Below are 27,816 nucleotides of genomic sequence, written 5' to 3' on the forward strand. Positions count from 1 at the left end.
CCTCTGGGGATGATTATATGCACAGAGAACAGGTTTACTTTCCTATCTATTTTTTATATTGGGCCTTACCATGTAACTTGGTCTGGCTCTTGAGCATGTGGTCCTTCTGCCTTACTCTTCCAAGTGCTAGGATACAGTGGCACAGATTGATATTTAAGTTGAACATTGAACACCTGCCAGTGGCCAGCGTCTTGAGCTGTCTCATTTGACTCATGGTGGTGCTGTGCTGTTTTAAGCATTCTTGTAACTGTTTTATAGACATTGGAAGCCGAGGCTTAGAGAAGTGGCTTGCCCAAAGTTGCATGCTGAGTGGCCATGATCTAGCTGAGATCTGAACCCTAGATAGACACCAAAGCACCTTACAGATCCAGTGCCGAGAGAGAAAGGCAGTCCCGGGGGAAGGTGCCACTGCTGAGGCCAGTGAGTCACCAGCAAGTCTCATTTCTCTGAGCCACAGATTCCCCATCTGCAGAAGGAGGGTCACAGCCCTTAGTTGCTCATTCAGTTAGAAATCTATGTTCTAAGATAAAGGTTCTTGAACGTTCCCGTGCATGAGAAGTAATTGGGAATGCAATTGCCAAGCCCCATTCCCACATATTCTGATTGGCAAGTCTGGGTTTGGGCCCAATGCTACCACGGTGGTACTGAAGCAGGTGAAATGGGGGTGTCTTCTAAAGCACTTACCCTTGGGACCTTTCAGTGCTGGAAACCTTTATTCTGAAACTCAAGTCGAAGCTAGAACAAGAGCCCGTGGGCAGAGGGGATCCCGGTGGAGATGCCGAGGTATTCACAGCTTGGGCTTCTGTGCAGGTTTCTCTGCCCAGCCCTTGCGGCAGGTCCTGACGATCCACTCGTGCTCATCATCATCTGTAGGAAGAGAATCCAGTTACACCTCTACTCACTAGAGCCCTCCAGGCCCTGGGCCTGGGGACCTATGTGGGGTCTTGGGGCCTGCAGTGCCTTCCAGCACCAGCTGCTGGTCCAGGTGTTCAGCTCTAAATGGCTGGAGCAGACCTTTGTCTAGCCATCATAGCATCCTAGCATCCCTTAGCAAAGTTCCTCTGCTGGGAAAATGGAGCACTAAGTTATCGAAGAGTTTGTGGTTTGAGGATGGAGCTGATGCAGACAGCCCAAGAGCGTCTGGCCACTTTGAGATGGTTTGATCCTGTCAGGCGGAGTGGTGGCCTCACACTCACCTGCTCACAGCCCTACAAGCAGCAGCCCACTACACTGGGCCAGACCTTGGCAAAAGTACTAGGAGACACAGCCTCAGGTACCAATTCTCTTTCTGGGACCATTTGGTTTCCCCGTTTGGACTCAGGTACACAGTGGGAGACACAGAGGGAACAGCTGGTGACATTTTCTCAGAGGCCGAGTACAGCCCTCTCCCTGCACCCCATCCTCACGGCCCCCCACAAGCACATTCTTCCCACCACTGTGCGGATGAACAGGGGCTCACAGGGGTCTGGCCACTTGTGCCCAGCCTCCTGGTCAGCATGTGGCAGAGCTGGGAGGATCTGAGCCCATGGCTGCTGCTTTTCCAAGCCTCACAATCAAGTGAGCCCCGATCTTCATTCCATAAGCAGCCTTCCCCCTTTCTGTATGGGACCCTCTGTGGATTTATCTTATTCTCCTTTCTTCCTCCTTTCTTCTCTAAACACACACCCAGCCCCTCCCCCACCACAACAGGGACCCTCTCTAATGGCAGGGCATGCACCCCTAAAAATGCATGCAGCTTTATAAAATATGCCATCTTGTTTTGTGTGCAAATGTGTTTTTAATTTACAAAAATGGCGTTGTGCTGTGAGCCGCATTGTGTGGGACTTCTTTCACTCTGCAGTACGTTTCACTTTTCCTGTGGCCAAACGTACAGCTAGTTCTTTGCTTGTTGCCACTGCCTCGGATTCCATAGCTGGCTGCTCTAATAGCTGACTCTGTCCTCTGGGCGTCAAACTTCCAACCTCTCAAAACCCGGGACACCAGGCACTGGGGCTCCTGCCTTGGTGTACACAGGGAGACGATGCCTGGGTTTTGTTCTGAGAGGAGCAGGTACAGGGCTGCACAGATTTCACTCACCTGTGCCCTACCACCTTCCCGCCTGTCCTCCCTTGTCCTTCCTGTCCATCCCTGTGTCCATCCCTGCCTCTCGTAGGAGGAAGGGACTCCCCATTCTCCTCAGGTGACAAATGCTAGAAACTAAGAACCGAGGGGACTCACTGGAAGCAGAAAAGCAGAAAGCTAGTAAAAGCCTCCTGCAGCCCCTGTCCAGGGACCCTCCCTAGAGCCACCCTCTCGGGGAAGCACCAGGCCCACACCAGGGAGAGGTTCATGGACAACTGAATGTGCCACACCAGCCCCGCACCTCACCGGGTCTCTGTAAGAATACAGTAGGGGTTGAGAAGATTACACTCATGTCACAGAACTGAGGCTTTAGATCCCTGGCCTCTGGAATCTCAGCCAAGTTCATTAGGAGCTGCAGCCTAACTTCTCACCCCAGGGCAAGCTTGATGCAGGGCCAAAGCTGCCTGCGGAAGAGCTAGCCCTGCCCACCCTCACTATTTCTTTGCACGTGACTCAAGAAAAACAGCTTGCTGGTGAGAGCATGCTCTGGCCTTGGGAGACTGACTTAAGCAGCCAGTGGGCCTCAGTTTCCCTTAGCAGGCTGCCTGAATGGCCTCGCTAAGGCTGGCAACCCAAGGGTGTGTGTGGGGTGCTCCGCCGATGTGTCAGCACACAAGGAGTTAAGCGCTGGTGGAGCCCACTTTCGCCACACTGTGAGCAGCCTGCTTGATAATTACAGTTCTGAAGTCTCCAGGCTATTCCATCAGTGCAGCTGCAGCCTCTTCAGCGGTAACCCCTGAAACCAGACAAACTGGGTGTATTGTGCTGAACCAGTCCTCAGGCCCCTCCCTGATCGTTACAAATTGACAGCAATGGACTTAACAGCCCTCTTCACTACTCCGTTTACTCTCTACCTGGCTGCACAGCCACCAATTTGAATCCCAGATGCCTTCCCTCGGGCAGCTGCTCCTCCATTCTCCCTCCACCTCCTCAGCACCTCCTCCGCTCCCCTGGCCCTGCCACACCAGGGTGAGGCTGCCGGAGCACATTTCATCAATATTTAAAATGGAATTAAACCTGTAGCTTTGATTAATGCCTCCTGGAGCCCGAGAGTAGTGATTACTATTTTGCAAATTGCGATTGTTGGAATATGTTAATATGATTGTCTGAGAACATCTTCACCTTCTCGGGTAATTTTCCTCCTTTTTTGGCAAGGGGGGCGGGGGAGGATGGGAGAAAAGCAAAAAAAGATGGGGAAAACACCCCCCAACCCCGAGAACTCTTTAATCAATTGTAAATGATAAGCCTTGGCAGAGTTGGTGGTGATGCAGAGGGAAGTGGAAGGGGTGGAGGGAAAGACTTCTGTTTTGGTGCATTTAGCATCATCCTAAGTTTTTGGTTCTTGTTGGCCTGGTAATGCCACTCTGGAACACTATCCTAAGGAAGTAATCTAGTTGTCTCTGTACTGTTTAATCAAGAGAACAGAAAACGATGTAGATTTCTAAACCAGGGAATGGTTACTTTGTTGTCTATTCATTTATTTAACAAATGATTTCTAAATGCTGGACATGCCGGCAACCCACTGGCTTGGGGAGGGGGGTGGGCTCTCACTGTAAGCCATGGGGAGGGGATATTTAACAGCCAGTGAAAATGATAGTCGTGAAGTCGGTACGGCAACACAGGGGAACGCTTTTGATGAGGTAATAAGCCAGAATAAATGAGATGATGCAGCAAAACACCCCTCAACAACAACAAAAATCCATGGACTTTCATACAATAAAATGGTGGCTGGAAGAAAAGCTAAAGGTGATAAACTGAATTGGGGTAACTGAGCACTGTGATGTTCTTTCCTGTTTTTGGTGTTCCCCAGATCTTCTCTCCTTAGTGTGTGTTGATCACAGAAGAAGTCTTTGCCTTTTTTGTCCTGTTCTGCAGTATAAAGTCTTGGTGATTTTTATGTGTTTTGTCCATTAAAATACAAAATTTCTAGGTTCCTAAAAACACTAATGTTTTTATATTTCTAAAAAGTAAAAATCTTAGCATAAAAATATTGGCAGAAATATACAAAAATCTGAACAGATGCCCTGCCTTCATGCAGAGTGACCATCTTCCAGAGGAGGGAGAGGAAAACACACACACACACACACACACACACACACACACAAATACTAACGTGGCAGTGAAAAAACTGGCCTCAGCTAGGTTCAGGGTTCAGGACAGTGCCAAGCAAACCCCAGGGAGCATGTCCCCTTGTTCTGTTTGGATGGAAATGGCCTGTCACCTTTGTGGTCTTCCTCCCCAAACCCTCCCATCCCAGTCTAATCAGAAGAGAAACATCTTACAAAATACCTGACCAGCGCTCCTTAAGACTGTCACCCCACACAAGGAAAACGGCACCTGTGGGTGTAGCCTAGTTGTAGGGCACTGAGATCAGTTCCTAGCCAAACCAAAATAAAACCAAAACAAAAATCCTAGCCAGGCATGGTAGCACACACCTTTATTCCCAACACTTAGGCAGCAGAGGTAGGTAGATCTCTGTGAGACTGAGTCTAGCCTGGGCTCATAGTGAGTTCTGGACCAGACAAGGCTACATAGTGAGACTCTGTCTGAAAACAAACAAAACCCACTAAGTAAAACAGGAAAGGTGGAGTAACTGTCACACTAAGAGGAGCCCACAAAGACACAACCGCATATCATATGTTGTTCTGTCATATGATGTCCTGGAAGGGGTCCTAGAACAGAAAGTGGACATGAGAGAAAGAAAAGGGATTCTAACAAATGTTAGACCTTAGTTAAATTAGTTCACCAACATTAATATTGATACAGATGAACTAACTTGCCAAGTGTACCATACAACAGTGTCTGTGAATAAGAGGAAGTGGGCATGTGGAGTACGGAGAGAATAGCTGTAGGACCTCACACTGATTATGTGACTGTAGCTGCTCTAAAATAAACAGATTATTACTTTCAAATGCATCAAAATCGAGTGTGCTCCTGACTGGCCAGACACCGTGCTCTCCACACACAGCCAGTTGCCCGAATGAAACATTCGCTGCTTTTGTGTCCCTCGGCCCCTCATACCAGACTTTTAAAACCCTTTCTTAGATAATGCCTTCCTTTCCCATTAGAGACTCCCTTTGGGGGTCACATATCAGATGCCCTGCATATCAGGTAGTTACACTGTCATTCAAAACAGTAGCAGAATTACAGTTAGGAAGTAGCAATGAAAATAACTTGATGGTTGGGGTCACCACAACATGAGGAACTGTATTAGAGGGTTGCAGCGTTAGGAAGGTGGAGAACCACAGGCCTGGAGCTAAGCTCTTGGTGCAGGCACCACCGCACCCAGCATACATAGCTACCCAGTAATGCTTTGCCAGGGGAATCTGAATAAGCCTTTTCATCCTGATTTGCCTCAGGAGTCTGAAGCAAGAGAATAAGAGAGTTTATGACTAGCCTGGGCTACATAGATCTTTTAAGACACCAGGCTAGGATGCAGCTGAGTGGTAGAGTGCTTACCTGATATGTACAAGGAGAACTTGAGTTCTGTCTTCAGCAGAAAAAAAAGAAACAAGAAAGGCCTAAACAAGGTAATACCAACTGTGGTATACTTTAAACATTGACGTTAGATTATTCCTTTTAACACAAACAACTGTTGATACAAGTGTGATGCTCTCAGAATTCTTTCAGAAAAAGTCCAAATTCCTGTAGTAGCAAAGACTGTGGGGTTGGGGAAGGGGCTATGGATTTACTTGTCCAGACACAAAGGGCCGCATGATGTGTACAGGCTGGGCTCTCGTGCCTGCCTCCACTCCACCCTCACAGGCCCTGTCTGAATGCCAGACTTCCCTGACAAAGAAGCCAAGATCATGGTTGCTTCAAGCAGATTGGAGCAGCCACGTCGTCAGGGCCCAGCAGAGATCCAGAACATTTAAAGTACTTAATAACTATATGGTGAACAAATGAATAAAGAAATGTAAACTTAGGGACATAAAAGTAATAGATTCACTCTGTGGGACTGAGATCAAAAGAGAAGAATATCCTCCCTCCTTGGGCAAATGGAGCTCCTAGACAGATGCCAAGTGCAGACCTAAGACTGACAGCCTTTTGTATCCTGGGGCCGTAGGTTGGGCACCTCACCACCTGGCCTGGGATCACACCTGAGGACTAACCGCTTGCAGGAAATGTCAAGCCTGGCTGGCCTATGGCTTGCCTCCCAGCAAAGATGGAGGAGGGCCAGCCTGCATAGGCTAGATACGGGCCAGGCCTGCCAAGCTGCGCCCAGGTCCCAGAAGGTGACAATGGTTCAGTCTTCAGGTCAGCGTGACACTGAGGGGAGGAGAGGTGCTGGAGTCTCAGGAAGGCTTCAGGCAAACAGGAGCTGCCTAGGTGGAGAGCAGAGAGGGAAGCAGTATGGCTGCACCTGGCTAAGAGTGTGGCCTTCGAGGGCTGGAGCGATGGTTCCGTGGGTCCAGTGTGAAGACTTGAGGTCAGACCCCTAGCATCTGTGTAAGAACCCGGCATAGCAGTGTGTGTCTGTAACATCATTGGAGATAGGGTAGATGGGTGGACCCCGAGGCTTGCTGGCCTTGCAATCTAGACGAAACTAGCTTGCTGGCCAACTCCAGGTTCATTGAGACCCTTTCTCAAAATGAATAAGGTTAAGAACAACAGAGGAAGGTGACTGAAGTTATCTCTGGCCGCTGTGTGTACTCCACACAAGAAAGTGCACCCAAGCACACACATACAACTCACACAGTGTGGCTTTGGAGCACTGTACCACTGTGACAGGCAAGAGGGTGCCGCCTCCCTGGACTTGTTTGCCCCTCTACAAATGTCCATGCCCGGAAGCTTTGCCATGAAGTCACGTCTGAAACATGCTTAGGGCAGTTCTCGGTGCACAGGAAATGCCAAAGACCCAGAGAGAAGCCAGAAGTTAGTTGTTTATGCAAGGTGGGACTTCTGAAACCAGACAGACCTGGGTCAGACGATGAACCACTCACTTGCTGGGTGAGCAGCCCTTCTCCATTTCTGAGCCAGGATCCCATCTGTACAGTGGGTTGAACCAGACCTTCTACAGAAGGCAGGAGAAGGCCTGGTCAGGATGAACCAGACCTTCCCAAAGGCAGGGGAAGGCCTGGTCAGGAAGAAGGGCGTTCCATGAGTACTGAGGAGGTGAAAGCTAGACATCATTCCAATGGGTCTTTAATTCCCAAACTGGATGATTGCGAGGGTGTGTTCCCTAAGGGACTCGCCAATGTACCCTTGGAATTTCTGGGCACCTGCCAGATATGGGGTGGAGGGGATCACAGGGAGGAGGTCTTTACTCAGTGCTGGCACCATGACGATCAAGAGGTACAGCTCAGCTAATGAGCTCTGTTCAAAGCTAGGAGGACAGGCTGGGACAGGTGAGCCATGATGGGCAAACAGGGAGATTGGGGTCACGGGGCACCCACAAGCGAGGCTTGTGGCACACCTTTGGGTGAGGTAACCCTGTGGTCACCACTCCTCTGCAGCTCCTAGTGTGAGGGGAGGGGTGTGGACTGGGAAAGGGAGGAGACCCAGATGAACAAGCAGCAGGCCTCAGGGAGTGGGGGCAGCCCAGGCCAGAGCCTGGGGGGACTGAGCTTTGTGTGTGCATAGTGTGTGTGTGAGTGTGTGTGCAAGTGTATGTATGTGCATATGTGGTGTGTGTGTAAGTGTATGTATGTGTGTGGTGTGTGTGTGCAAGTGTATGTGTGCATATGTGGTGTGTGTGTGTGTGTGTGTGTGTGTGTGTGTGTGTGTTCATCAACCCTCTCAATGAGAAATGAGATTCCACCACTTACCATAAGGAAGGCTTAGGAGATGTAGTGATTTCCTCCTTCTCTCCATTGGGGCAGAAGGGGAAGGCTCAGTAAAGCTGCTAGTGTGGCTATGGGCACAAATGCCCATTTCTACCCAGTTGTTCTCAATATGCAGCTGTGTGCCTGTGAGTGTACCAGTGGTTATGTTTGAGGTACACACTGTAGTGCATGGAACTCTGGTGAATGTGTGGCATACTGTGTGGGGATGGCTGAGTGTGGTAGTGGGTGTGTATCTGAAGTCTGAGTGTATGGGATCACAAATACAGGAAAGAGACACTGCCAACCTGAAGAGCCAACCTGGTCATCCGAAAGACCAGGCTGGCAGTGGGCCCAGGGCCAGGGGTCAATGCCAACAGGAGTCCAGGCTGGGATGAAGGTATATATCAAATCAGACTTCCAGCCCATAGCTCTGCCCCACCTTCAGTACAAATGACAAATGCATGAGATGGTGGAGGTGGACCAATGCCACCATGCCCTGGCATTCCTATCACAACTCCCAACAAAAAGGAGGCTTTGAACTTTTCTGGCAGTGGTGGCCAGAGGCGAAGACCTCAGGTTTGTTAACATTGACTGAGAAGTCCTTGCCCAGGCAGCGCTTGCTGCAGGCAGGTGAGGGGCCTTAGGCTGTTCTTGTCTCTTCCTGTAGTAGAGTATCCTCCTGGGAGTGGATTAGGACAAGCCACACCACCCCTTGGGAACCAAGGCTGCAGAACCCAGCATCCAAAATCCTGCCAAGGCCCATTCAGATATAAGAGGCTTGGAAATAAAAAAGGAAATGGTAAGACTGAAATAAATAAATATTATAATTAATGCATTCAGACTTGATTAGTTATTAATTCTAGAAATCAAAACAATTTTATTATCCTTGAAATCCATTTGCAGGCTCTGTTTCTTCATTTTGCCAGAATTCTCTGCTAACACACCCCTCCCAAGAAATTAGAGCTAGTGTAACAGAATTGTAGTCAAATAATGGGCCAAGTAAAGTTGGAGAGACCCAACAGCAAATAGAGCTTGTACTTTAATATACTGAAATGATGCGGATAAAGGCTTCAGGGCTTGGGTGCCTTAGGACCTGTCCTCGTGGGCTGGTGAGTTAAGAATCTTAGGAAGCACTTCTGGGGTCAGGTGCTGGGCACAGCAGGAACACATGCCCTACCTTAGTGGACCTCATGAATACTTTTGAAAATATGGCTGGTGTGGTTTGAGGTGGATGTTGTGGGTGCTTCAGTTGCTGGGTAAGAGGAAAAGTGCTCACACAGGCAGTTTGCTGAGGTGGCGATACACACGGGACTTGTGCTTGTGGGTGATACTGATCTAGAACCATCGTCTGTGCCTAGTGTGGACAGGAGGCGTCAGGAATGGAGACTGCTGATCTCTGCCCTTACTATTTGAGTACTAATAGTTGGATTTGTGTTTCTGAACCACATTCAGGATGCCTGCCATAGTAGTAATAAGACAACTCAGAAAAACTCAGTACCATAGCCAAGGTCACCCTGGCAGCCTGACTTCATAGCATCTGCTCCTTTTGCCCCTGGCCTCTGGCTGTGCGTGGGTGATGGAGGCCAGTGTACAGTTAGCAGATGTCAAAGGCTGGATTCGGCTAGCATAGTGGGACAACCAGCAGGGATGGGAAGTGCTCTCCAACACTGGTTTTGCAGATGTTACCATCTCTGGATTACAGGGAGGGGACCAGGCTCAGAACCGAAGCCCCTCCACAGGCTTCACCAGTGGTACAGTGACAGAACCACGCCTGTCTTCACAGCCGCAGCCCATGGTGTGGCCATGCCCCACATCCCGAGAAGCCCTTCTGCAGGCAGCTCCTGCCCTGACTGTTCACTGTCTGAGGGATTGAAGCCCAACACCCTAACCAGCATTCCTTTCTCTCCATCCTCTGCCTTGAATGCACAGCTGAGGCCCACTCAGACACACCCACCAAAGCCATGCTGGACATCACTGCTTTGGGAAGCCCCTTGAGTCCTGCCTCTCACACACAAGCAGATCACAGTGATACATCTTAGGCTCCTACTGTTCCTTTCCTTTCATTTAACAAATCCCATCTCCTGTTCTTTAAGGCCAACGTTAGCACCGCATTTTCTGGGCCATTATCTCAGCTGCACAGGACACAGTCACACATTCAGCACACTGCAATTGCAGCTCTCGCTACCAGAGAAATGAGGGCATTCCTGGTTTTGGAAGAAGGAATCTCATATTCAATATTTTAAATTAAATGTGAACATGAACATCCCAGGCCACTGCCTTCCACATGTCATCTGTGGTTCACTCGAGCATTTAGGCTCCCTGGAGGCCCCAGGCTTCCTGCGCCTGCCTGTTCTGTCTGTGCTTTTCTCCACCCTGCACTGATTTGGGGTTTGGGGAAAGCTCTGCACTGTCATATGAAGCCCTCATGTACACAGGAGAAAATCGAAGACCTGAGTCTGGGGTGCCAGAGCATCAGAAACTCTAGATTGATAAGAAAGGATGAAGATGAGGGGCCTGTGCCCACAAACTGAACACTAAGGAGAGATCTGGAAACAGCAGGCCACTGGTTCAGTTTTGAAAGCAGTACCAAAAACAGGTGGGCAGGGGCCAGGGAGCAGCCTGCCGAGGGACCCTGGCTTGCTGGGTGTGTGGTGTGACTTTTTAATCCATGGTACAAGATCACCATTGTGGTGATCACTGGCGTGCACTGTGCCATGGCCAGAGCCACACACTGTTCCCACGAGACTGCCGGCATCAATTTCATGCTCACTACAGGTCCTTTACTGCTCCCATCCTTCACAGGAGGAGTCTGAATTTTAGAGAAGGTAAGTTACCTGCTCAAATTTGCCCAGCTAGCAAGTGGCATATCCAAGAGCTGACTATGACTCCAGCTGCCTCTCCAGCCCAGGAATGGGCTTCAGCTAAGTACCCCCAACTTCCAGAGCAGAACTGAGGAAGACAGGTGAGGCTTCTGCCCAAGGGCTCTGGCCTTGCACTTACTTCTATTAAAGAAGACAAAACAAACAAACCATGCTGGCCAGGCTGATTCCAGCTGCAGAAGGGAAGCTGTGGCCTCTGGATGCCTGCAGGAGGCTGCTATGGGGGCAGGGAAGCATTGTTACCAGAGTCCATGGCCTTGCAGCTGGAAGGGGGACTTCCAAGACCTTTGGAGTGGCAAGGTGAGAGGGTGACAGTGGGCAGGTCAGAGAGGGCAGCAAGCAGGGCAGTCTGTCATCACCACACATGGATCTTGACAGGGACCATGGGTGGCTTCCAGATGAGCCGTTCTTACCCTTTCTAGACCAATTTCTGTTTGGGGAGAGGGCTCCATAGCTTTACCTATATTATCAGAGAGACCTGGGTTCAAATGCTGGCTCTTCACTTTGACAGAGGCATAATTGTTAACAAATAACATACTCCCTGAGCCTCAGTTTCCCCATCTGTGAAGTAGGAAAAATAGTGTTTCCTCAAAGGCTGGGGGTGGGCTAAGTTGCTGGCTCAGTGGAGGCTTCAGTGTGCCTAGTGTCCCTTCCTATGCCTTCCGCTGACAGCGCATACCCACGTCTGCTGGGAGGGATGTGTGATCTGCGGGGCATTTTATCTGGCAGTTACAAGCGTGGTATTATCCCTCCACAAAGCCTTCATTATGGTGCTGCTGACAATACCACAGATAAAGCAGGGATGCCCCTGCATGCCAGCCTCCAGGTGATTATAACATTTGGATAAATTGCCTTTTGTCTTGCTAGAGAGCCAGCACTGGGAGGGCTGTGTGGGAGCCTCACTGGCCATCTTAGGGAAACCCCAGGAGGCTCCACTGAGAGGTAGCCTGGGATTAGGGCAGGAACTGAAGCTGGCAGTGGGAAATCAGGGTTCTAGCCTTGGCTGGACCATGGTTGACAGTGTAAGAGTCAGGCATGGGGTGGGCTGACTTAGGGGAGGCAGCTGCTTCAAGATGAGAGGAGTCTCGACTTTCCATAGCGCTGGAGGACTCTCTGGGCCAGATTTTGAGCATAAAGTAAGCAGAGGACCTGCCTTAGAAAAAGTAGCTCTCTGTAATTCCATCTCTCTGGTGCTGGGAAGGCCACTGGTTCTTCCACTAGCAAACTCCACCTTCTCAAAGCCAGCCCAGATGCTATTGCTATTTAGCTTTGGAGTTTTACTTCCAGCTTTGTTGACCTTGAACCAGGCATTTCTCCTCACCTCCATCTCACCATCTGTGAAGTAGGAATGATCAGGAAAGCTACTTATCAAAGCTGCTGGTGTCATGTGAGGTGGAGGCCTGTGCCTGGGACACAGCAGGGACCCTCAGTAAAACCATCATCACATCCCTCATTCCATATGCGCCTTGGCCCCTCCTGTTGGGCATTCGGGATGTTTAAACTTCAGAAGACTAAAGTGGCCTTCCATTTTCAGGTGTACAGTCTGCAGTTGGGTATTCTAGAGCTGGCTGGGGGCAATTGCCGGGCCCTGTGAACAGGCCTGGCGTGCAGATGAGCCTGGGTGTGACTCCCATCTGTGCTGAGTCTCCTGGGGGAATTCTTTAACCTCACTGAGCCTCGGTTTGTCCAGTATAGCTGATGGGAGGACTTCCTCCCACTGATGGTAGATGTCCAGTCAGTGATCGCTCTTCCCACTGCCTTCCGCTTCACCTTCCTCCCAGAGGCTCCAGATGGCACAAGCCAGGTCAAAATCCTTCTTCCCACTGCCCACGGAACCAAGTGTACATTCAAAGTAGGTTTGTGGTCTTCATTTTGAATTCTGTCTGGGATCCACAGGTTCAAGCGTAAAAAGGGCCTCTCTGCAAATAATCACCAGCGTGTGATATTTTTATGAAACCAAAGCCATTGTTTCTGATTGAAGGAAAGTCGCTGCTATTTTGAAGAGCAGCACGATTAGGCGGTGGCGTTCTCTCTTTCACCATTGGGAATTAGATGCTGTTTGAGAGATTGTGAGCTCCAGGACATTTGCCAGATGTGCTTGATTCTACATTTCAGACAACAAAGGGGATAATGTTGGCGGGAATCTTGACGGCACTGCTGATGATCGGGATATTCTTTGGGGATGGTACTGAGACCTTTCAGGGAAGGATTTCAGCTTTTACATAAACTAATTTGGGATGCTCACTCTCTGTCTTGCACAAAGCAAATTTAGTTCATTGTTAGCTGTATCTGTTAAAATGGTTACAAGGGTTTTTTCCTTGAATATTAATAATGCGCCTTTCATCGGAAACTCGCACGGGGTGTCATTAATTGGGAGGAGGGAATAAGGATTAGTGGCACAGTTCTCTCAAAAATGATTCCTGCTAGTACCATGGAGGCAAGCAACACATAAAGAGATACATGAACAAAATGCTGACGTGACTTTGGCTAATCCTTCCTGAGAAGGGTGAAGGCAAAGTCTGTGAGGGGGCAGCGTAGTTAATCTCTTGATTTTTCATCGTATTGAAGGTAATTATCCTGAATATCTTCAAGTGCTTCTGCATTGGATCACAGTGTATAAAGGACCTTTTTTGAAATAAGGTTACATTTAATTTGGGAGACTGTGGTGGTTTTGTCTTAAGACTCTAGAGTAGGCCTTCTCATCCATTTAGGACACCAAGCTCCAGGTGGGTGCCGGTGCCTGTGTTTGGTAGAGGAACAATTATGAATCAGGCATGTCCCTGTCTAGAGAGGTTGATGAGCACAAAATGTAGTGTGCAAACTGGCAGGAAAAAAGAATGTGTATTAACCAGTTTTCTGTGACTGTAACAAAGTACCTGAGGCAATTAACATAAAGGGGGAAAGTGTTTAGTTTATGTTGTAAAAGGTTCCTGTCCAAGACTCTGGCCTCTGGCGAGGGTGGCACATGGGCGGAGGGTGACCGGGAGGGTGACATGTGAAGGGTGGTCTGTGAAACTGCAAGCCAGAAAGCCAAGTAGGGACACTGGATTGAGGTCTCATAGACCCTTTCAACAGGGTGCTCCAATGACCTAAGGACCCCCCCCCCAGGGCTCCACCTCCTGACTAACACCCCCTGGGGCTGACCCTTCAACATGTGGGCCTCTGGGAGATAGTGTACACATTTGAACCACAGCAAACAGGCTTTGAGTTTGGGCCTAACTTTGTCAACAGCAATGTGACTAACCAAAAGCAAATTCTGCTTGGAACGACGTATGTGTATGTGTGTACCTGCCGGTGCTCACCAGCCAGAAGAGGATCTCCGGGACAGGAGTCACAGAGAGGGCTGTGAGCCACCATGTGACTCTGGGAATCAAACCCAGGCCCTCTGCAGGAGCAGCAAATGGTCTTAACCACTGAGCCATCCCTCCAGTCCCCATAAGGAAGTTCTTAGCCTGTCTGACACCAGGTATTGCATTGCAAACTATAGATCATGCACGTTATCCTCTTAGAGCAGATGAGAGGAGGTCCGCAGCACAGGCCCAGCCAGCCTCCTCTCCAGTGACCATTCCTTTCCCAGCCTTGTCACCCTGAGAGGAGAGTGAGCAGGTGAAGCGATTCTTCAGTGATCACAGGCAGACCTCGTGGTGTGTGGCTCTGTGCTGAGCCCTGAGAGATGTGGCCTATGGCAGGTGGAAGGGGGAAAGGCTGTCTGTGTTGTTGCTCACTGAGGGATGGCGGGTAGCCTGGGTGGGTTTCAACATGGTGTAGAACACAGGAGTGTGGAAGACAGACCTTCACCCAGAGTGAACCTGGAGCTCTGAACGTTGTGTGTGAGGAGCTGTGGACCCTAAACTCCCCGGCTGCATTCCATTTCCCAGCAGAACCGGGAGGAGGCAGCAAGATTAGCATAGCCAATCACAAGTCTCCCAAGAGACTTCTTTGCTCCTCAGCACCCAGAGAAAACATAATAAGCCCTAGGGCCCAGCTCACTCCTCTTCCCTCCAACCTGAGTCAGTAATCATCATAGCGATGGCAGTCTCGAGAGCCAGTGAGTGAACACCTGTCTGGGCCAGGTGCTGGGCCGTGTAATCATACACTGGATCTCCCTTTTCCCCACAGCTCCTCCAGAGAGGTGCTACCACAACACCCATTTTATAGACGAGGAAACTGAGGCTCTTAGAGGAAGAAGTGAGCTGTCCACGATCACACAGCTCATCTGTGGGTGACCTCAGACTAGAGGCACCATTGATACGGGTTCCTGGGTTTTTTGTCACTACAGCCCTCCCCGAGTCCTCGTGCCTCTTGTGGTACAAAAAGTCCTAAACAAGCCTGGCTTGCTGTATTTGCTGGACGGAGGGGTATACCATAACTGTGTCCAGTGGCTATCACTTACAGTTCACTGTCTTAAAACAGAAAGCTCCAGGGAAGAATGGAAAGACCCCTCACTGATGGGGGATATGAAACAATTCCATTTCTCCAGACCTGACATTCTCATCTCAGGACATCAGCATTCCAGCTGCTAATATGCACGGAGGCTTTCATGGGGGTCAGGGCACATGAACAGAGGCTGTGAGGTGGACAGAAATTACTAATACCACTAGTTTCATAGCAGGGACTTGAGTGCTGTGTGCCCACCTAGCAGCTAAGCCCAAACTCAAGCAATGGACCAAGCAACCCTGCAGATCAGATATGGCCTGAGTCCCCGATTGTGACCCCATGTCGGCCAGTAAGATGATTTGAAACCTTGGCACCATGTAGAAATATAATGGATTGCTTTTATTCAAAATAGCAAGTTGTTATGTACAAGAACTGAACTTTGAATTTCAGAAAGGGAATATGTAAGACGTGTGAGGGAGTGTTCTGCCTGCCTGCCTTTGCTTTTACAAAGACTTGGTCGACTCATAGGACCTATGAGATGCTAGGAACGTGATGAGTCAAATGTACTCACCCAGGCCCTGACCTCATGAGCTCCCAAATAAAGATACTTCACTGTTGTATGCTAAGCACTGCTTGAGAAGCCTATGGAGCCGCAGAGAGGGAAGGAAGCCAGGAAAGGCTGCCTCTAGCAGTCCTTGGAGAGAGTTAGGAAATCAGCATAGTGCACAGCAGCCAGCACTTACCAATGAGGAGAATAGAAAATATTGAGCATTGCGTGTGTGTGGTACACATATGCACACGGGCTGTGTCACATGTGCAGTCAGGAAGAAATGCTCCTGATGTGCCCAAGGGCCTGTGCCTTCCCTGCTGCAGTGACAAAATACCCTGACAAACGCATCTTGAGGTACAAAGACTTTATGTGACCCACAGTCTGGGTTATAACCCAGGGGAAGTGACGTGGCGTGGCAGGGCCTGAGAGATCCATGGTGCTCAGCATGCTTTCTCCACTTTGCACAGTCCTGCCCAGGGAATGGTGCCACCAGTAGAAGAAAGGTCTTTGCTGTGGATATTGCTCTGAATGCTGTGAATGTGTTGCTCTGATTGGTTAATAAAGTGCTGATTGGCCAGTAGCCAGGCAGGAAGTATAGGTGGGACAAAGAGAGAGGGGAATTCTGGGAATAGGAAGGCTGAGTCAGGAGTCGCCAGCCAGACACAGGAAGCAAGATGTGAAGGCAGAACTGGGAAAAGGTACCAAGCCACGTGGCTAACCATAAATAAGAATTATGGGTTAATTTAAGTGTAAGATCTAGCTAGCAAGAAGCCTGGGCCATTAGGCCAGTTTTAATTAATATAAGCGTCTGTGTGTTTATTTGGGTCTGAATGGCTGCGGGCCTGGGTGGGACTGGAGAAAACTCCAGCTACAGGTCTTCTTATCTCAAAGTATTTAAGATAACCCCTCACAGACATGCACACAGGAACATGATATAGACAATTCCACACTGATACTCTCTTCCAGGTGATTCTGAATTGTGTCAGGTTGATGATTAAAACTAACTGGCACAGCCTAAAAGCCAAACTCAAGAGCCCAGGTCGCCTGCTGATACCCTGGAATGCTGGAGGCTGTCAGACCTTTTTCATGAGTAGAAGGGTGGATTTACCATCACTAAAAGCCTAGCACAGGCTTGCGTGCCTGTGATGCTACCTGGGAGGCTGAGATAGATTTGCTTGAGCACAGGAGTTCAAAAGAAAAGTTAATTTTCAAAGTAACTGCAGGTGCCACAGTCCTCGGGTAAGAAAGGCATCTCTTAGGGCTGGTGAGATAGCTGAGTGGTTAAGAGTACTGGCTGCTCTTCCAGAGGACCTGGGTTCAATTCCCAGCATCCTCATAGTGGCTCACAACCGTCTGTAACTATAGTCCCAGGGCCTCCATTGCCCTCTCTGGCCTCGTGTGCACCAGGCACTCACACATAAAGCGCCAGCAGCATACTGTCCACACTGAAAAAGAAAAGAAGGGATCTCTGAAGCCCAAGTCTAGCAGCAGGGCTGCCCAGGGAGGCTGGAGCTCTGGAGACAGGGAGGAGCCAAGCGAGTGCAGTGAGACCTGAAGGAAAAAAATCTACTCTGCACAGCCCATCACGTCCTTCAAAGTGTCCATAGAGAAACCAACTTCAGATTGACCAGGAAACTCTTCCCCTGCTCGCTAGCTTAGACAGTACCAGGAAGTGCTCTGTGGGCTGCTGGGGAAGAGAGGACTGGCTGAAACCCCCCCCCCCCCCATGCTGCAACAGTGGCCTGCTGGGAAATGTGCCCTCTGGTGCGACAGTGTCTTGTAGGTTATGGGGTAACCAGCTCTGTCTGGATAGGATATGAGGCCTGCTCATACTATAAACCAGATCAGAAGTCATGACTTGGGAAGACCATGGGCCCTGGACAGCAGGCTGGGTGGCTGGGCTGGGGTGGGGGTGTACAACAACCTACAGCTGTTGTTTTACTAAACACTTTCAAACTGTATTCTAAATACCTATGTTTTTGCTCACTTTGGTCAGAGAAGCTTCTTTAAGCAGTGGATAGTGGTAATGCAGAGACTCATAACTGGTTCATGTGCGGGGTAGGTGTGACTCTGAGTGCCAGCTGTGGTGGATCAGCTGTATCAGCCTCCGGCATCCAAGACTCATGCCACATCAGGCCCACAGGCCAGCAGCTCAGGCCCCAGGTTGTAGGCGGGAAGCACTGTTAATGGCAAATTGGGATGTGGGGAGAAGGGCCCCAGGGAGGAAGTGGACAGGAGTGCAGGTCATTCCTCATGTGAGCAGGTGAGTCAGGATAATGACTAGTTGACCAGAGAGGCTCTCCCTCAGTGGTTTGCTGAACACTCCACACTCAACCTGTCTTACAATATCAGTACCCAAAACTCTTGGTTCTGTTTCTCTCCATTACAGACTCTTAAAGTCAGAAGGACAAGGGATTACACAGCCCGACCACTTCATTTACAGACAGAGATGGGGCCAGAGAGGGAAGGCTCCAGGGTTCAGAGTGGTTAAGAGTTAAAAAACTTTAACCCAGGTTTTATGGGTCACCAGCCTGGGCCTACCAGGGTCCTTTCGTTGCCCTCCTCACCCACCGTCTTACCAGAAGGCCCTCCTACAATCTTAATTCTTTTGCCCTTTTCTCCCTTTGTAATGAGTCTTTCCGGTCTGAAGCATTCCCCTGCTCCCGTCACACACACACACACACACACACACACACACCCCCGTTCCTCCTCTTGTCACTGTACATGTGAGTCCCTGGTCCCCAGGTGTCAGACCTTCTCTCCTAACGCTGAGCCTTTGCACATGCTTTTCCCTGCCTTTTAACACTCTTCCCAGCCCTGCTGGCTGTGTTTCTCTGCTCTTGTGTTGGTTTCAGAGATGCTCTGTGAAGCCGCCCTGGCCTGCTGGCCTCCCGCGGGCTGGCAGCAACTCTGGACTGTCAGGGTCACTTCCTCAGCAGTCCTTCCTGCTCTGTGGGAGATGGTGCTGGGGCGCTGCTACCATCCCCATACTTAGCCCAGACCAGACACTCAGCGAGTGGCAGGAAATACCTGCCGTGCAAACCATTAGTATCTGTCCTCCAAGCGCCCCTAAAGTTTAAGTACACCACCAAGAATGGCTTCTTCTGGAACTTTCTGGTTGCTCAGTCATGACATATATTTCTATGCTTCTGTGTCTTTACACATTCTCTCTGCCTAAAATGCCCCGCCCAGCTTTCCTGCTCAGTATATCATTATATATCATTGTTTGTTTTAAACACATCTGACCAGGCTGGCCTCAAACTCGCTATGTATGAGGATCATCTTGCCCTCCTGGTTCTCCTGCCTCCACCTCATAGATGCTGGGATGACAGACATGTACCACCATGCCTGGTTTATGTGTTCTGTGGCTTCCTATGTCTGAGACAAGCTCTCTACCAACTAAACGACACCCTGGCCACCCAATCTCTAGGAGCCATTGCCTCCGTGAGCCCTTTTCTCTGTAGCATGCTTCCTTCTCCCTCGTCTCCCACTCATTCACAAATTCTGCCCATTATACTGCAAATGTGTGCTTCTGTGTCTGTCATGAACATTAGGCTGTGACTCTTCACTGGACCAGGATGCCACTCTGGGGAGACAGGACTGGAATACAATTCAAACCTTAAAAGCTTCAAATGAATCACTTGTTTTCTACCATAACGAACACAACGTGCTCTGGAATGCTCCAGAATAGACTTTATACAGCCCTGCTTCTGCAAAATGCTCCCACTGCCCCACTTCCCAGCAAATTTCATAGCCAAACACATTTGAATCATGAAAGAAATATATTCTCTCCTACCTCTTCCTCCCCACTCCCCCAGGTAGAGGTTGATAGATCACATTCATTCCTTGATTTATCTCTCTGTCTCTGTGTGTCTCTGTCTCTCTGTCTCTGTCTGTCTGTCTTTCTCTGTGTGTGTATGTGTGTGTGTGTGTGTGTGTGTGTGTGTGTGTGTGTGTGTGTGTGTGTGTGTACAGATAGACAGGCCTCTGAAAAGGTCCATAGCTGTTGTTTGTTACTTAGTTGGACTATGACTCCAAGAACACAGCTGTGACCCCATGCATTATAGGAAACATCCATGCTTTTCTTTATACATTGTCTTCTGAGAGTCAAGTCACTGTGGAGTCTTATCAGCCTTGGGGTCACTCACTAAAATGAAGTTCTGGATCTGCCAGCAAGCCAAGGGCCAGCCAGCCTTCCTGGACTACACAGTCGCTCCTCTCTGGCCATGCCTATACTGTCCCTCCGACTGACAAACTGTCCATGTCCAAGGCCAATTCCTAGGTGTGGTTGAGATACCATGTCCTTCTCAAACCTCTAACACCTTGGCTCTGGACTGGGGACTCGAAGCCACCCCTTCATGGTGCCCCCACCCTCTCACTCCCAGGGCCACGTCTTCCTTTTGATGGCCTGCTCCATGATGAAATCAACTGTCTGTGGTCCTCTCTCTGCCTACTAGAGCATCTGCTCCAGCAGGAAGGGGCCGGGGGTCTGGCTTCTCTCTGCTCTACCCAGCTCTAAGCATGAGTCTGGAACACAGTAGGAGCCCACTAATGCTAGATGAAGGGACACATACAAAAAGAAGTGCCTTAATCTTTCAGCAGCACGCTGCAGTGCTATCACAGTTACCCTAGGAATGTCCTTGCTCTCACTCTGTGGTCAGGGTTGAGGTCACAGAGACATCCAGATAACCCATATTTGTCTTTTTCTTAATAGAAAGTGAAGAGAAAGCATGTCGGCATACACCTACCTGCATTTCTCAGAAAGCGGTTTCGGTAATCCTTAATGACCCTGGTGGTGGGGTTATAGAAGCCATCTCCACAGTCATAACAGCCTGGGGGGATTTTTCTAGGTGGGTCCATGTTGGTGAGCTGAGAGATACCTTAAACAGACACAAAAGGACAGTTAGTATATCACCAAGACCATGTGCACCAAGGCCACTGTTTATGTGGCTGTGGGACCAAAGGCTCCTTTTGCAGGGCCAGGAACAAAATCAGCAGGAACAGGGCCCAGGGAGCTTTTGGGAAAGGGGCTATAGTCAGGCCATGGGAGCTAGACCCTGCTTTCTCTGACCTTACCCTCATCCATTTCTTGGGCCACTGTGATGAAGTTCTGAAGTCAGAGAAACCCTGAGGGTAAGTCAGAGATGTCCAGAAGGGTAAATCCAAGAGAGGGGTAGCCACCATGTGGGTAGAGGCCACAGGTGAATCCTTAACCACACCCCAGGAAACCTGAGAGCAGAACTTAGATGGAGGAGGGCACCAGAGCGGGTAGACAGCCCCACACCTGGCTTTCCCACATGGCCACACTGTACCATCTATTGTTTCTTGTGTGCTAGACATTTGACCCTCAGGTGACCCTCAGAGCAGCCCTATCTTACAGAGAAGAGAGCCCACATCCGAGGCTGAGGAACAGGCCCAGTGCTAGCTAGATAGGAAGCAGCCCTGCTCTGGGCCCTGGGTGCGAAGTAACGCACGAGGGAAGGAGGGGCTCTGAGTCTGAGCTCTGAGTCAGCGGCACTGGAACCCCAGGAAGGAAGGAAAAGCATTTAGACATTTTAGGTCTTGGCATGCCAAGGCTGGAGTAAAGGGGGTGGCAGAATGTTTTTAATTGGAAATCTTGAATTTCCCTCTCTCTGAGCAGAAAGCCGAATGCTCTACCATGCCCTGTTTACAGGTCTGCACCCCAAAAAAGCAAATGCTTGAATGTTGTCTAATTATATACTTGACCTTGACCCTAACCAAAACACATGTATATTGGCAATGATTGCGGAATGCCTTTTCCATGCCAATGGCTTTGAAGCATTCTATGCCTGAAACCACAGGCCAGTTGCCACCTTAGAGATGCTTGGAGAAGTCAAGATCACCTTAACCATCTCTATTCTCTCCTCTGTGAGGCAGGGCAAGAGTGACCAGATGGGGCACCCTGGACAGTCCGAGAGAGAAGACAGGGACTGGAGGGATCCAGCCCACAGCACACGTCCCATCAGTCTCTGTCCCCCTTTCCCACCCTCTCGTGTTCTAATGCTTACATATTTTTAGTATGACAGCTGGCATGTGCCATGCACCTAACATGCATGCAAAGCACTATTCCAGGTGCAAATTCTAATGGATTTGTAAGGCAGAAAACACTGCTTCCCTGATTTAGATGGGGAAAGCCGAGGCAGAGAAAGGGAGTCCCTGCGTCTCCTCCCCTTGGCCAGCCCAGGGTCTGGGATGTGAGGACTGGGTCCTGTGGCTCTCCTGGGTCTCTTGTGTCCATCTTCCTCTTGAGAAGGTTCAGGGGGGGTCAGTCCCTTGTTTCAAGCACCTTTGGTCTCCCTCTAGGTGTGGGTGTGCTACCTGAGGGCTTCAGGCCGTAGCAGATCTCGGTGAAGAACCTGCGGTCATAGCTGTCACAGTAGTGCCAGTGTCTGTCCTCGTACTGCAGCCCGTCAGCGAAGGTGTACTTGCCCTGGAAGAAGAGAAGCACATGGGCGCCAGAGGAGACCAGAGACTTTTTGGCTGAGCAGGTTGGCACCAAGGGAGCAGTTGGCTGTTTCTTGCCTTAGGAAAGAAGTGACAGCTGGCAGAGTGGCCCTGGCTGTGAGGATTAGGGAGATGGAGCTACAGGACTGAACCTGGGTGTGGCGGCTGCATGGAGCTGGGCAGGCCACCCTACTCTCAGCCCTCAGGTTCCTCTTTTCTAGGATTGGGATGAAGACAGTGTCCCTCTAATAGAGGTGGCTGGGAATTCGGTGAGATAGGTACATGCCAAGCTTGGCCGGGAGGTGTGTGTGTGTGTGTGTGTGTGTGTGTGTGTGTGTGTGTGTGTGTGTGTGTGTGTGTTTCCCAAAGAGATTAACATTTGAGTAGATGGACTGAGTACAGAGATCACCCTTACCCATACAGAGAGACATTGTTAATGGCCTGATCGGAACACAGGGCAGAGGAAGGATCACTGTGCTCTCAGCTGGTCCTGGGATACCCATTTCCTATTGGCCTTGGGCATCAGCACACCTGGCCTCTGCCTGGGACTCACCCCACTGCCTTCTCTAGGTTCTCAGCCTTTCAGTTTGAACAAGAACTACAGTTCTGGCTTCCCCTGGGCCTCCAGCTTGCAGAGGATACACTGTGGTCCAGCTTCCATTATTTCATGAGCCAAACTCTCATAATCTCTTTTTTTGTATCTATCGATGCCTTCCTGATCACCCTTCTCTGAGTACTCTAATACCCATAGAATAAATACTTGCACATGTTGTTTTCCTTTTATTATTATTGTAGCTAGAAAGGCCAGAGCCAGAAGCCACAGCCGCCTGTCCAGACATGTGCATTCTGTTCTTGCTGCTTCAGAGCTAAAGGGATCCTCAGGATGTAAGAAAGAGCACATCAGCCTAGGCCTCAGGAAACATGGGTGGAAAGTCCCACAATACTGTTTGTTCACTGTGTGACCTTGGGTAAGTCACATCCCCTTCCTGAGGCTTAGAGTCCCCAAGCTATAAAAGAAGCATTTCTTAACCTTTTTTTAGGTCATGAGTCAGGCTCAGCAAACACTCGGGGAAACTCAGGAGAGCACAGATCATTTTCCCACAGAAAAACATAGTTCCATACTTGCAGAGACTTTTGTGTATGTAAATCAGGGTGTTCCACTGACCCCTGAGTTCTACCCATGGCCCATAAACCCCAAGATCAGAACCTTTGGATTAGATGACTTAGTAGAGGTTCTTAGTAGAGACCCTTATGAGTGTCTACTGTGTGTTAGGCAAATACACCTTTCCTCTATTTACTGTCAGCACCACTGTGGTAGGCTGTTATGCCACCCCACCCCACCCCACCCCACCCCACCCCACCCCACCCCACCCCAAAGCTGGCCACACCTGCTGGAATTTGAGAATGTGTTACCTTGCATAATTTTTTAAAAGGAACTTTTCTAGAATCACCCAATGTGAGGGTCCTTACAAGAGAGAGGTAGACAGGTCCAGGTGGGGGGGCTGGACAGCAGGAGCCAGCGGGGCGGGGGGCAGGGGCAGGGGGGGCGGGAGAAGTGACTCGGAGCTGTAAGTTAGCTAGTCATGAGTCAAGGGGTACAAGCAGTTTCTAGAAAGCAGACAAAATGTGGGGAGACAGATTCCCCTGGAGTCCGCCTGCTGGCCCTGTGGAGACTTCCAGCCCCTAGAACCATAGGTGGTGATGGAGGCTGATTTAAAATGGTAAACTGAGGGTAATCCACCACAGCAGCAGTAGATAGCCAAGCTGACTGAGGAGCATGCATTTCAGAGATGTAGATCAGACAATAAATGACACAATAGGATGGAGGAGATCCTAGAGTCCCTGGAGAATGAGAAGTGGGGAGAGGAGAGACTGGAAAGAGGTGAGCAACAGACAAGGGGGATACAGTGATACACCAGGCGGTGGCTCTTCCTGCCTGAGCACCGCCCCAGGCCCCAGGGGATCACCTTCACCGCCAATCCCTTCTCCCAGGTGGCATCGAATCTGCTCCCGCTGGGGAAGAACAGGGTTCCTTCTCCGTGGAACATGCCATCCTTCATGTCCCCAACATATCTCGTGTCAGTAGGGAGGACGTATTCTGCATTGCCCTCCATCCTGTAAGGACACGGGGAAGTCACTGAGCTCTGCATGGCAGCTGGGAAGACATTCACTCTCTACATCCTCAGATGTCATCATCCCTCAATATTCTGTCAGAGCTTTTGTGGTGCTTTGTTTTCATCAAAACCACACACACACACACACACACACACACACACACACACACACACACACACACAAATGTGTTTAAGATGGGGCAGCTTGGTTCCCTGCAGACTACCCTGGAGTTGATGCTGATCCCTGAGACACCTCCTCAACAGGCCCAGAGAAGGCTGTGTGCTGTGTCAAAGCTGCACAGCAGAAACGGCAGAGACCAGCGGCTCAGGAAGCTGATTCTGCGTCCAGCCTTGCCCATTAAGCAAATCCTTGGTCTGGTAAATGTTAGCTTGAGCCAGCTACATAAAACACTCTGCACCTTACCTTACTTTTCTCACTTGTCAAGTGGGAATCACTGTGAGAAGGAGATGATGCATGGTGGCTGCTATAAAATGTGGATGGTCTTTCTTCATTTTCTGTGTTCTGAAGTAGAATTATCTAGATTTCACTGTGCAGCACTTCCAGAGAAATCATGAAGAGTTCATGAGGTCAGAGAGAACATATATATGTGTGTGTGTGTGTGTGTGTGTGTGTGTGTCTGTGTGTGTGTGTGTGTGTGTGTGTGTGTAATTTTTTTTCAACAGGCACTCTCTCTCTAGCCCATGCTGACCTGGAATTCATGCAGCTCAGACTGGCCTTGAACCCATGTCAGTCCTCCTGCCTCAGCCTCCCAAATGCTGAGATTATAGGAATAAGCCACTAGACCAGGTTTTTCATTTTTAGATTTAGATATGGTACAAGCAAATCATGAATTTTAATGTTTTGTTAAAACAGCTTTATTTATGAAGCATAATTGACATGCAAGACTACACACATACTTAAAGTGTACAATTTGTAAGTCTTGACACATATCCTGAAAACCATCATCATAGTCAACATAATTAATATATCTACCACCCTCAGCTGCTGCATACCCTTGTTAATCTTTCTTTTTTGTTCTTTCTATTCCTCATCCCTAAGCAAATACTGATCAATTTTCTGTGACCATGAATTAATTTACATTTCCTATAATTTTATCTAAAAATATCATATAATGCCGGGCAGTGGTGGCGCACGCCTTTAATCCCAGCACTTGGGAGGCAGAGCCAAGCGGATCTCTGTGAGTTCAAGGCCAGCCTGGTCTATAGAGTGAATTCCAGGAAAGGCGCAAAGCTACACAGAGAAACCCTGTCTCAAAAAACATATATATATATGTATATGTATATAAAATGTGCTCCTTTTGAGGGGGAGAACTTCTGATTTCCTTCATTCAATACAATTCTTCTGAGATCCATGCACATTACTGTTATGTGAACCAGCATTTTAATTGTTGTGTACTATTCCAGTGAATGGATATACCACATTTGTTTGTTCACTGCCATGTTGGTGGACATTTGGGTTGGTTCCAGTTTTCAGTTATTACACAGTAACAGTTATATAAAGCTGTTCGAGCATTGGCAAACATGCCTTTGTATGGAATATATTTTCATTTATCAAGCTAAAACCTCAGAGTGAAATGGCTGTCTTACTTTTTAAGAAAATGTCAAGCTTTTCCAGAGCACTTGTCCAATTTTATATTCTCACCAGCAGTGGGGAATCTACCTAAACTGAGTATTAAGTATTAACTTATTATATATAAGAAGATATTACAGTCATTTAAACTCTAAAAAGAAATCGCCTTCTCTCAGACAAAAGACAAACCCACTGGTTATCTCTCACATGAAAACACCATGTTTGTATTTCATATCCCTCTGGGGTATGCATTATTTCCCCCTTTCAAAGATGAGGAAATTGAGGTCTGACTCAGGCTGAAGGCAAATCTTCACAGTGGTGTTTCATCACATGCTGGAACTTAAGAGGCCCCAAGGATGACTTAGTTGCCTGTTGCTAAAAATCAAGATTCAGCAGAGTATTTGGCAGAACCATGGAAAGGAGTATAGTCAGCAAATCAACAACTGTCTTCTTGTGGGTTGTGGGCAATTGAGAGGCGTTCTTCAGGTCTGGGTTTTGGCACTGTGGCTACAGCAGTACTAAAAAAAATCCCAAGCAAACACATTGCTTGGGATGACGCACAGGGATGGCTGGTGTGGTGTGGACAGGCGAAAGTGCACAGAAGGCCTTCTGTCTGTGTCTGTCTGGTTATCTCACTAACTTTGCATGCACAGCACATGAAGTGTGTGGGTTTTCCAGTTTCTGTGCCTAAAATACTCAATCCTTCATCTCCACTTGACAAAACTTTTGCTGTAGCAAGGCCTTGTGGGAAGAAATGCTGTGGTTTAGACACAGAACTGGGTAGAAATTCTTGACTCCATCACTTCTTCTCTGTGTATTCATAACAGTGAGCATGCCATTTTGCTTAAGTTCAACCAGTTATTTGCAAGATCAGCCTGAACCACCTCACTGCCATGGAAGTGTTGCACCCAGCATCTTTGCCACTTCCTGAAGAGTTAGACAGGGGTCCTGAGTCCTCTAAGTTCCCTTTCCTCCTTTACCATCTCCCTTGCAAAGCTGCTGGAAGGTTTGCGACAGCATCCCATATGTATTATTGCCACTTTCTCTAGCACTCTATCCCGTGCTTGGCTAGACCATTGCTCTTGCTGCCTCAAACTCAACACCCTGCAGTTCTCTAGCCTGTGCACACAGACCCTCCCAAGTCAGGCCCTTCACCTCCATCTCCACAGTCCATGAACTGATCTACACCCCCAACAACCAGCATGTATCTGTCAATATACTTCCCCCAGCCTCGGGCTCTCCAGCTCTAAAAAATACTCCACTCTTTTCATCCAGAGCTGCTAGCAAGGCAAAGCGGCCGCCTCCACACGTCCTCTGCCTCCCTTGGCCACACTGCTGACCTTGATTGCTTGTCATAACTGTTAAGGTTACTTGGTCCACTATGTTTTCGTGAGCTCATTGAAGGCAGAGATTACAATCAGCATTTGCTGATTAGCATTTCCTGTTTTCCTTGGTGTGCATCATTTTAAAAAATATTTGTTTTTTTTTTTAATTTGTATAAATGTTTTGCTTACATGCATGTATGTGCACCACGTGCGTGCCTGGTGCCTGCAGAGGCCGGAAGTGGAACTTTGGTTACAGATGGTCGTGAGCCAGCATGTGGGTTCTGGGACACACACACACACCACACAATAAATAGAATGAATGAATCCCACCTATGCGGCTTATTAGATATGTGTACTTGAGCATGTTAGTAGTAGAACAAGTGTTTGAAAGCGCTTGACCCAAAGTCCTTGGCAGAGGCCAAAAGGCAGCTGTCTCTCTCGCCTGCCCGGGAGTGGACACACGGGGGACCTTACCTCCCGTTTACGTATGACCCGACATAATGACTCCCGGTGTACTGCATGTCAGCGGCTAGTGTCTAGCAGTTGGACGCCAACTTAAGCGGCCTCAGTGTCACTATGACAACCAGGAGGTGTGGGCGGAGCTCAAATGGAGCTCCGCCCCGCGAACC

At 49.1% G+C, this 27,816-nt stretch overlaps 1 protein-coding gene across 1 annotated transcript; it reads right to left on the reverse strand.

Annotated features, from left to right (window-relative positions):
* Window positions 1-694: 694 nt before the first annotated feature.
* On the reverse strand, window positions 695-27,804 carry Morn5 (MORN repeat containing 5). Its single transcript, XM_028886119.2, has 5 exons — window positions 27,662-27,804; window positions 24,125-24,272; window positions 22,032-22,143; window positions 20,441-20,572; window positions 695-867 (listed from the first exon to the last, which is right to left on the reverse strand). The coding sequence occupies exons 1-5, from the start codon at window positions 27,706-27,708 to the stop codon at window positions 788-790; spliced, it is 519 nt and encodes a 172-aa protein (XP_028741952.1). The 5' UTR covers window positions 27,709-27,804; the 3' UTR covers window positions 695-787.
* Between the last annotated feature and the right edge of the window lie 12 nt (window positions 27,805-27,816).

Source organism: Peromyscus leucopus, chromosome 4, assembly GCF_004664715.2.
Source record: "Peromyscus leucopus breed LL Stock chromosome 4, UCI_PerLeu_2.1, whole genome shotgun sequence".
Classification (NCBI taxonomy): Eukaryota; Metazoa; Chordata; class Mammalia; order Rodentia; family Cricetidae; genus Peromyscus; species Peromyscus leucopus.